This window comes from Atta cephalotes (assembly GCF_000143395.1).
Source record: "Atta cephalotes unplaced genomic scaffold scaffold00003, whole genome shotgun sequence".
Lineage (NCBI taxonomy): Eukaryota > Metazoa > Arthropoda > Insecta > Hymenoptera > Formicidae > Atta > Atta cephalotes.
This window is the reverse complement of record NW_012130067.1, coordinates 6,443,665-6,455,514: the sequence shown is the minus strand read 5'-3', so window position 1 is coordinate 6,455,514 and position 11,850 is coordinate 6,443,665. Positions and strand designations below refer to the sequence as shown.

General features: G+C 32.6%; 1 protein-coding gene across 1 annotated transcript in view; it reads left to right on the top strand.

Annotated features, from left to right (window-relative positions):
• LOC105625784 (A disintegrin and metalloproteinase with thrombospondin motifs 6-like) overlaps positions 1-11,850 on the top strand; it is a 44,274-nt gene that overhangs the window by 29,098 nt on the left and 3,326 nt on the right. Inside the window, exons 2-11 of the mRNA XM_012207102.1 lie at positions 623-955; positions 1,169-1,258; positions 1,466-1,590; positions 1,674-1,820; positions 2,380-2,538; positions 3,143-3,287; positions 6,409-6,501; positions 9,512-9,721; positions 10,735-10,849; positions 10,911-11,171. Coding sequence (XP_012062492.1) covers positions 623-955; positions 1,169-1,258; positions 1,466-1,590; positions 1,674-1,820; positions 2,380-2,538; positions 3,143-3,287; positions 6,409-6,501; positions 9,512-9,721; positions 10,735-10,849; positions 10,911-11,171 — 1,678 coding nt within the window. The remainder of the gene's footprint in view (positions 1-622; positions 956-1,168; positions 1,259-1,465; positions 1,591-1,673; positions 1,821-2,379; positions 2,539-3,142; positions 3,288-6,408; positions 6,502-9,511; positions 9,722-10,734; positions 10,850-10,910; positions 11,172-11,850) is intronic.

Below are 11,850 nucleotides of genomic sequence, written 5' to 3'. Positions count from 1 at the left end.
CTAGTATATATATATATATATATATATATATATATATATATATATATATATATATTCATTTAAATTTTAAATGAATTATTTTCAGAAATGATAATTGCATGCTGATATGATTGTCGGACTTTCAACGCAATCAATCTGAATATTAATAATCCTCCCAAATTTCCCAAATTTAATCTTAAAAAACTGTAATAAACTTATTGCGACTAAGTCCAACAACCACATCGGCACGCAATTATTATTCTGAAATTAATTCATTTAACTGAATACATATAATAGTTCAACATAACATTCAGACCGTAGTGGCGCTTCGTATTTAAAGTTACATATTAAATATGTAGTCATTTGAACTGTGCGTCAAAATAATTTTTCAAACATATAAACATAATTAAACTACAATAGTAATACACAAATTAAATTGAGCAATTTAATAATTTGACGCTTAATCTGACATCCTATTAGAAAGATGTTAGTGTACTGAAATTGTTTAAATGTAGTATAAGTGCAGAAGGAAAGTGATTAAAGTTAAACAAAGAACTTTGTAAGATTCATTAATTTCTTTCCCTAATCAAATACAAATCAACTGTAAATTTTAAGAACTATATTTTACTATTTTAATTTTCAGGTTGGATACATTAAAATAAAGCACGCGTGGTACATGATCGAACCACTGGCTAGGCCAGTTATCAAAGAAATGGAGCATCCACATATCGTGTATAAAAGAAGCCCAGATGAGTATCAAGATGATGCCATGCAGAATCTTTGCAGCGTCATTGGAGAAACGTCTAAGATCGTTGCCAAGCGTGCTTTAAACCCGCAAAAAAGAATGCCTGCAAGATCAATCGACAATAAGTCGTACACCCTAGAATTGCTGGTAGTATTGGACAAATCTTTGTTGGACTATTATAAAGAGAGAGAGTTCGATATTGAAAATTACATACTAACGCTCTTCAATATGGCAAGTTGAAAATCTTCCAAAAATGTTATGAATCTGCTTCCAGAAATTTTACGAAATCTTAATGTAATATAGATTAACTTTAATTTTAGTTCACAACTTACTCTTCATTTTTCTTAATTCTTAAAAAATTCTTAGAAAAAAATGAAAAGTAAGTTGAACCAAGATTAAAGTTAATTCACATCGATATAAGAGATATAAGAGTTCTTTTCTCAGGCTGCAGGATTGTTTCACGACGCCAGTCTAGGCATACACATGCAGTTGACCATAGTAAGAATTATAAGATTGGAAGTGAAGGAAAATGAGGTAAAGAGTACGGGATAAAAATATTTCCTAAAGTAGAACTTATTGTTTTATCGAAGCGATAAATCTCTTTTACTTTCAACGCGTTCAATAATAAACATACGTTTTTTTTTTGCGAATAGAAAATATTCGAATTTATAATATAGATGATATCGTTTTTCACACCATTTAAATTTGTGCCAATCCAATATTGTACTGAATACAACGCAGATGAATTTGTCAATAAATCGAGATGCGAATGCAACGTTGAAGCATTTCCAAGAATGGCAGTACACCATGAATCCCGGCGACGATTCCCACCCAAATCATCACGATTGCGCGATTCTCATTAGCAAGTACGCGGCACAAGCAATTCTGTTGGAAATTCAATTTAATCCCGAGATTACGGGCACTCACCCTTTTGACGATAACTTATCAGATTAGATATCTGTGTCTCGAGAAAGCTCTGTGGCTTTACTGGTACATCCACGATTGCTGGTACGTGCGATCCTTTGAGAGGTGCAGCCATTGTGAGAGACGCTGGTCTACCAACCGGTTATCATATAGCTCATCAGATAGGCCACACGTAAGCCCGTAATTAATTTTATCCGTTCCGACATAATTAGGTACAGAAAAAATTTCAGATAATTATACTACGCCGCAAAAACGAAATAAAATCAAGTAATTCTAGGACGTGTAAATACATTAATCTCGTACAAACTGATCATGTTAAACAACGAAATTAATATTAACATAATATAATTGCAATATTTCATATACCATTATTTGAACTAGAGAAACATTTTAAAACAGATATTTTTCTCATTTCAATACATCCCCGCTTCCCCACGGTTGCTTGCGCTATCGACTGATTCCTTCATGCTTCGCCAGCGCGCTGCAGCGGGGAAAAAATGCGAAATAAATTTCTAAAGACCATTTCTTTGCCCGAGAGTGGAAATAATAGTATGCCATGGCGTCGTCGTAAATAAGTCACGGTCGAGAGCGTTGTTTAATGTATGAAGCGACTTCTCGTCGTCGTGTACCTCGAGATACCTTTTAAGAGCAAGTCCGGACACAACACGACGTGCGCGTGCCCCAATAAATATTCCGCTCCGAAAGCCGATTTTCTTTTTCTCATTATCCAGCCTGGGTATGTCCCACGACGTGCAGCGGGAGAACGGTTGTCCTGGTATAGTTTATCACGGAAACGGATACGTGGAGACCACCGTTATGCACCCCGGCGACATGTACATCACGAAAAAATGGTCCGAATGTTCCCGACGCTACCTGCGCTCGTACATCGAGTGAGCTTAATGCTTGTTGCTTTTTCGTTGGTGGCTTTATTAAAGTCCGCAGTAACAAAATTGCTTTCCTCATCTACTCTATACATTCTCTAGAAGTGGAGTAGGTACAAAGAGCCTGATCTACGGCCGTAAATTTTAAATTAAATTAAGAACCATGTCGTTGGTTGTCTCGCGGAACTCAACGGTGATCCGCGATATGAAACACGACGGTGAACGGTCGCCATAACTTACTATAAATATTCATATAACAAATATGAAGTTCCAATGATATTCTGGTTTTTTCACATTTTATCGACAAAATTAAAATCTCTGAATAATCAAGACTCTATTATAAAAAATATGATATAAAATTTATAAAATTATATCAAATTAAATTATATTAAAATTCCGAAGAAAATAACAAAGAAAATTTCATAACAATATAATTTCTTAAAAATACTCTGTATCAAAATTGAAGAGTCGTATAATAAAGAAGGCCCTTGTATCTCTCTCTTGTATCACGTAAATAGATGAGTAATAGTATGCTTTACACATTGTGACATTTAATTTGTGTGTCCATTCAAAATTTCAGAAATGTGAAATATAGAATAGTGATTGATTTCAGGCAAGGTCTTGCGTTCTGCTTAGAAGATGAGCCGCAGGATCATCACTTTCCTGCAGCGGAAATGTTGCCAGGCGTGATGTATAACGGTGACGATCAATGCCGGTTACGATATCGACCAGATGCTCGGCAATGTGACATGGGAGTCGTAAGTTTATACGCATAGATTATTGATGTAACGTTGCGAAAAAGTAATGTTGCGTACACTGGAAAAAAATCTTAATTTCAAAGAAATATCTCTTTGCTAGTATTCAAAAAAATGATTTCTTTGGATCAATGAAAATTTCTTTGAAAATAAGATATTGAGATTTTCAAAAAAATTTTAATTAATCCAAAGAAATAATTTTTTTTGAACACAAGCAAAGAGATATTTCTTTGAAATTAAGATTTTTTTTCAATATAGCAAGCTTTATTAAGTTAACATAGTCACTGCAATGCAATTGAATAAAACGTACATAGATTTAGTTTTTTGCTGCCTTACACTGAAAAACCCATTTAGTTGAATCATTTAATTTCTTGTTTGAATATGGGCAAACAAATCTTTGACTGATACAATAAAATAATTTAGTTGAAGCAAAACATTTGGTTATTGTAAATAACCTTTATCAGAAACAAGTAATAAAATGTACAATAATCGAATGCAAGAATTTGTTTGCTCATATCCAACCAAGAAATTAATTAATTCAATTAAATGGATTTCTCAGTATTCATGATTTTATGGCGATTTAACAGACATCGTGACTGTGCTAATTTAACCCTGGGCAACCTATTATGGAATTATCGGAATAGATTCCAATCGAAATTTTCCCTAGAAAACATAATAGAATCTAAATCTAGAGGTTAATTACACAATTTCAATCGGAATCTATTCCAAATAATTGCATAATAAATGAAATGCTACTTATATTTTTCTTATATTTTATATAACACTTTTCTGGGTGAAAATATCCATATAATTAAGAATTTTTTTACATTTTCTTATGTCTACCTTATGAGTGTAAAATTAGAACAGCTAAACTAACATTATTTTAATGCAAAAAAATGAACTTTAATTTTAAATTCTTAATGTTATTTCAAGAGATCAAAATTTTAATAACAAAAACTGTACTACAGGTAAAAACTGTATGAGTAAAAATTCATTAACAATAATATCTCAAAGTTAAATTACAATTAATAATCTACTATCACTATTTCTATCAATTTGAAGCAATAAAATTGCGAAAGTAACAAATTAGCAACAAAAAGCATTAAAGTTACGCACATGTTTTATAATTCTTTTATATTTCTTTTATTCGATCGTGCTGCAGAGACTGTGCCAGCTTAATAAACATTCGGTTAATATATATAATATTACTCTTCCTTTGCAATCAATTTTTAATTTAAGCTTCAAAATAATAGCGTAATTTCTTCCTTGAAGAAACAATCATTTCTTCATACAAAACAATAATAGAATATAGAACGTTGAAAAAACGATGAAAAATCGCAATATATTTCAAGGGATAAAGTAGAAAAAGACGCAGGATCGCCGATCGTAAATTCATCACTGTCTTCGTGATAAGAGAACGAAAATTTGGAACAGAAAAAAGACTCAGTTAACGAGAGCACGATTTTGGAGAAAAGCAAGAAGCTCAAATATTGTTTCTAAAATCTTAATCAATCTTTATTATAATAAAACGAAATATATATATTTCCATATATATTTCCACCAAGTGATGTTACAAACTGAAATGTAATATACGCGAAACGCTATGTAATCTATCGAGATTTTTGTTTAGTTTACAAATCTAAAGAATTGTGTGGAATAGCAATTGTTTTTTTTTTTTTGGAAATTGAAATTGGAGAGACAAAATTGAATTACTTAATCAATATACCATAACAAATTTACAAAACAGGATTCTCAAGATATTCAATAAAATTAATACTTCAGAATATTATACTAATATAGAGTATTTGGGGAATGATTTTTTTTTTAATAAAAAGAAATAACAACAAAATGGTACAAAAGAAATGAGAATGTTTTTTATATTTTGATTTGTTTATTTGTTCAAGCAATGCCTGAACTTAAGTTAGCACAGTCATTATTTATATCAAATCGATTAATCCGAGCCTGAAGTGTTTATATATAGAGGTATTTTTATAATCCAATAACGAAAAAAGTGAATTGTTAAAAAATATTGTTTCGTTTGGATACTATTTAATATTTATTTTTTTCTTTTTTAATAACTATTCTTTACAAATCTTTAAATATACAATTCCATCAAAAACTCTCATAAAAAAACATTATATTAATTAAAATTTTTGTATTTTAGAAACAAACAAAAAGTATTATCATAATAAGCTATTTAATCTGCTTAATATTTGGATCCCTTTAATATTTAGATTATTTTTTCAGGAAAATGTGATTAAATTTGTTTCTAAAATGTTCCTATAATGTTCTCAAATACTAACAAGTCGGATAAAAAAAAACAATCGATATAATATACAATATATTGTAAAATAGTAATAGTGATTTCAAATAGGTAAAATACTTTAGATGATCATAAAAGAAAGATGACTACTCCTGAGTTTTAACAATAAATTCGCAAATAAGGCAACAAATTAACAAGAAAAAAAAGCATAAATTTATGTGTATGTTATTTTATTCAATTGTGCTACAGCGACTATATCAACTTAGACATGCGCAGTCGTCACTTTCTTACGGTGAAAGTATTAAGCGACAACCAGTCAATTTATTAAAGCGATAATACACGCGTTAACGTATGGGCTTACGGATCCACATCGCCCGTAAACGGGCACCATCTGCCGTTCACATCTACAAACCGATGCTTTTGCAGCCTACCTTATCCGTTTAGGAAAATACGTTCTCCAACTATGCATGGCGTCAGATAAGAGATTGGAGAACTCGCGATATCTCGGCACAATATCGCGATCGACACGTATCTAACTAAAATGAGACTCTCGCAGAGATGGACTGATTCTCGTAGTCATTTCGACTTAGCAAACTCGAGCTCAATGTACAGACACTCACATATAGTTACATATATACACACATATTTTTATGAGCTATTTGAGAAAAAAAATGAAAAAATTTGAGAAAGTAACATGCAATATCATTTAAAAATAATAAGAAAAATAAAAATAAGAACCTATATGTACGTAATATAAATTTAATATAAATACAATAGAATAGTATAAACTAAAACTCATTTATGATTATTTATGTCTTACTAAAAATTACTAAGCTGAAACGATCTCACCCCCGTTTTCAGACTTGTGAAACCCTTAGGTGCGCCATCCCCGGAAGAGGTTGCGTGACTGGCAGGAAACCACCCGCTGAGGGCACCCCATGTGGCGAAAAGAGGGTAAATACTTGTTTGTGAATAAAGAGCATAAAATAAGGCACGAAAGATGATCTAACTAAGATCCACAAATTACAAGAACTGAAGAATAATTTATAAAACTATTCTTTGATTCTAGCTATATTATTGATAACACGATAAAAATTATTTTGAAAAATTTTTAAACTTATTATCTTTTAAGTAACTTAATTGAACTGTTCGTTAATTTAATTCTCTACAGTAATTTATTTTTTTTATTTCGATAGTTTTTTCAAGTTTTGACAATTTCATTTTAGAAAAACATACTTGTCGATTTTTTTCAATATTTCCTTTGTTTCAAATATTAACGTTATATTGATTCATTAAAGATTTATAATAATTAATTATGTACCTTCACTTTAATTTATTTCAATACATTATTCACCAAGATATTTCGTGAATATAACTGATGAATAAGTATTTCTTCTTCAAGAGCCTTAAAAGTGTATATCAAAGTACAGATTTGAAGAAAAATTACATATTAATCAATTAATCAAGGTTCTCAAGGACCTTTCACCGAGAAGCCATTATGTCGGAACAGCTTAAGTATCTTATAAAGAAGACATGACGAGAGTATATAGTAGAAAACTAAAAAAAACTCAATCTGCCATTAACCGTAAGTCGTGCCCTTTCAGAATTAAAACCAGTTTCAGGCAGTTTTCTTTAGTTAAATTTCATTGACCCTTAAGGTAGCAATTAAAGCGCGGCAAGATAAGATGTTAAAGATTGCAAGCGAGCAATCACATTTTCACAAAGTACGTCAAGCTAACATTGTACTGTAAATTCTTTCATAATAATCGTTTGCGAGTATATAAAAAATTGCAACTTTCATAGAGCCATTTTTTTCTTCCCTTTGGTTTAATAAGCACAACTTCTTATAGAAGTCTAATACACTTCAAAAGTTAAAAGATTATTTATCTCAAACTTAATAATAAGTTAGAAAACTTACAAAGTAGTCTATGTGAAAATTTGTTACGAGAAACTAAAAGGATTTACTCGAATGAATTTAAGAAACTCAGTTGAAGAAAACGTAAAGATCGGATGCAAATTATAAAGCAGTGCAAGGCTAGTCAATATGAAATTTATATTTGTATTTTGATAATAAAGGAATTTATTTGAATTTATCCAAGGAGCTCTCAATATTCTCATAATTCTCAAAAATGTAAAAGTCGTCTTTAAATTTGACAAATGAATTCGATATATAATACAATAAAAAAGGAACTACATAAAAATAATCGAGCACGCATAGAAATTCGTATCTTGCATAGAAATTCTTTATCTTGCCAGATAAAATATGTTTTAAATCGAATCACGGATATTTCGGAAATCGAAACAAGGCAAGTTGAAATGTTTTTGGTGATTGGTCAAGCATGCGCGACTACATGATGTTACAAAAGGAATTCGGTAAAACGTGATAGAATGTAGGTGCGCGTAAGATTCGTAAGCCGGGAGACCTTACACTTTCAGTGTCCAAATATCACACATCAGCGAAATATCAGATTTGGATGATAATGTTAATAAGCGAGCGTGCTGAAGCGTCGAAGCGCGTAGACGAGAGTCATTAGCGCCGACCAGTTGACCGACTACCATGTCGGACACTACCGTGCTCGAAGCTCATGAATCTGCTCGGCGAGTAATCTCTAATTACTCGAGGGAGCTCCGCACAAAGTCAGATCGTCGATATCTATTCACGATAAATCAGACCAGCATCAAAAACGGATGACTTTTAATTTCGCAGATCTTGCGAATATGTGAATATCAACGAAGATGTACAATTTTAATTAGAAAAATTTTATTAGATATAAAAACTTCAGTTATAAATAAAACATTTTCAAGAGGATCTACATACGAATAAAACCATCCAAGACAAAGATATGTATCTTTTTAAAGCATGCGTACGATCTGTTCAAATATTGATAAAAAGAAAAAAGGAGAATGGTTGATATTTCGTTTAAATAAACTCGATGATAAAAAGAAAAACGAATTTCCTACCGATGAAATTTAGTGAGTAAAATTGGACGGTGTATACAGAATTGCAAAGTTTAAAAAATTGAAATCGGAACGATAACATCGACTGCGAAAATAGATTGATCTACCTACGTGCGTAAAAATGCAGTTTGTTTGTCATGCCACTTCACAACAACTGATGCAATCGTCGGTAGAATGAAATAGACAAATAGATGCGCAATTGCAGTTTGTAAAACGAAGAACAATTATCTCATCACCAGCTGAAGACAGGTTTGATGCGTTTGCGTGTTATCGCGGAGTCGCGAGCTCGCGTATACTTTAATGCGGATATTTTAAATGGAAAAGCGAGATAGTTAATATTAATTCAAGTAACTATTCCTCCCTCCAATGAAATGACGAGATATTTCAAGAATTTTTATAAAATAATGAGCCGCGAAATTGGAGATACAAAGTGCATGAATTTCCATATATATTTATTTGAATATATGCATATTAAATATGCGATACATCCATGGATTAATATTATTTTTGTAACTACGCGCAGAGTAGCACGCATCATTACAAATAATTAATATTCGCATAGCGAGTAACTTTAAATAAAGAGCAATGCATGCATTACCTTAAATAAAAGGTAAATACGTACGTTATATTTCATAACCATTTTTAAAGAGCAAAATTATGATACGTTGCAACGAAACGACAGGAGGGAATATTATTTCATCTGGCAGACATTTAAGCAGCTTTAAGTACATTTAAAATTGCAGAAATCGTAAAGGGACTCGATAATTATTCGCGTTGGGGAATAGCGTTAGTGATTCTAATGGAACAAGACGAAGATCTCTCGAAGCGCAAGAATATCTTCCTGCAGGTCATAATAAATTTCCACGTCGCGCTTCTAAAGGACGTAGTACATCATTTAGTTTCGTTTATAATGTAATCCTCCCCGAGACCGTCCTTCGTGCCTTCTCATTTTCCGTGACATAAGTCAGTTCAGGTACCGCGATGTCGAGGTTAACGAATGTTACAGTGGTGTTACCAAATGAAGTGCCTAATGGTAGGAGAACGACCTGGAATCACAGATGGTGGTTGGAGCGCCTGGTCGTCTTGGAGCAGGTGTTCGCGGACATGCGGCTCCGGCGTGGCGCACGCTGTAAGAAAATGTAACCAGCCATCTCCATCTAAAGGCGGCTCTTATTGCATCGGTGTCAGGAAGCGTCATAAAATCTGCGCCACGGATGTTAGTTTCGAGAGTGCTGGTAAACGATTTCCAGTAAGCGCAGCGCGAACTTACGCGGTTTTGAGTGAACGTCCGATTTATCGAACGATTGCATCTTCCACGAGATTGTTACAGAAATTGAGAAGAACTGCTTTCTTGGTATAAAGAATTTTACGCGACATACGAAAAATATAATAATCGTTAAATTATGGAGAAAAAAATTCGAGGCTTAAGCTAACAACAATGAAATTCAGACAGGCAAAAATGAAAAATCACTTCTTAATTAGTTAACTTACTTCAAAAGTGACACAACTTACAAAATATGATTTTCAAGTTATTACCATTAATAGAGTTAGCTAAAGATTATAAAGATTATTCTATCAATCATCAAAAGCAAACTAACTTAATTTCACGGTTCATCCATCAAAGCACTAAGCACTTGTGTCTTTCATAAAGTTTTCAAAGAGATTATAATATCTTTCAAAGAGATTATATCTTCTACAAGAGTGACACATTTTGAGTTACATCGTTTTTGTAAATAAAAAGAATTTTCTACAGAAACAAATTTAGAATTGAGGCAATTTTAATGATCAAAAAAGTTTGAAAAAGAAATTATTTTATTTTGAATTTAATTAATCATTTTAGCTGATCAAAGTAAATATGAATTGTTCTGATATATCGAGTTATATCTTTTAATGATTTTTTTATTATAAATTTGTTATAATTTTGTAGAATATTAAAATTATCACAACTCAAGAAAGATGATCTTTTTAAGGATTGTGAAACTAAAATTACAAAAATGACATTTGATCATATTTCTAAAAGTTCTTTTTGCCAATATTATTTAATTAGTCAATAATTTTCTGTTAAATTGAAAGATAGTTTTTTCCTCTTTTCTGTAAAACTCCTGTAATTTTACGAGTTGTGTTACTTTTAAAGTAAGGAAACAAAATGTTAAACGCGCTGCGTTGATGTAAAGCTGCTGGAAGCAGAAAATTATCATACGCGAAACTAACATTGAAGTTTCTTTATAGCCCTGTGAAATCGGCGCACCCTCGTTTCGCGACGTGCAGTGCGCCGAATTCAACAACTGGGTATTTCCGGAAGATGGAAAAGTTCATCGTTGGATAGCGTATAATCTTCCTGAAGGTAATAAGAGGCGATAAGTGATCTTCAGCCTTGCGTCGACTTCGTGACTTATCTTTCCCAGACTTGAAGGCATCCGAAAACCCCTGCGCACTTTACTGCATAAGTGATACTAATCTGGTGGCATCGCTGAGACCGAAAGTAGTGGATGGTACGACGTGCTATAGAGGCATTCGAGACATTTGCGTCGGGGGTGTATGTAAGGAAATACCTTGTGATCTAGATATGGAATCTACCGCCGTCGAAGACGTTTGTGGTGTCTGTCGAGGCGATAGTACCTCATGCATCTTGAAGCAAGGAACAGTGTCCTTTATGGCCCAACCTCGTAAGAAAGAAAAAATACTTCATTATAAATTCAAATCCAAAAATACGAATGCAGATACAAAGATTTCATTTTGCCTGTGTATTTTGAATACTAACACCACTCTACTTTTGCAAAGTAAAAACCATTACCAAATATTGAAGTAGACTTCATTATTAAAATTATTAAAAATTATGCATTATTAAAAATATTCTTACAATATTTCAAAGGTGATAGTTGAATTTTGTATCAACGCCTTCAACAGAAATTCAGTTTCTTTCTCTGTCGATCTTTCTTTTGAATTCCTCATAATAATTTTCTTGGCGTTCTCGCTTACTATTCCACGTCGAGCAAATTTCGCAACTTGACAAAAATGCCGATGAACTTCACAGTGTCGTCGACGGCACGGTGAATAAGAAGTACGCGAACGAGAACTTCTGTGAATTAAAATTCCGCCAGAGCAGAAGTATAAGGCGCGCGTTCAGTCTTGTTCTCCAAGAGGAATCTTGAGCAGCGCATTGAGAATATGTATATGTATATGTATCAGAGAAAGAAAGAGAGAGAGAGAGAGAGAGAGAGAGAGAGAGAGAGAGAGAGAGAGACGACGTAGTCGACGACGACGACCGAGTAGTTACTTACCTTTTACGTCGTTACTTAGTACCGTACCGTAACCAAACGAAAACCGTAACGTACGACGTAACCG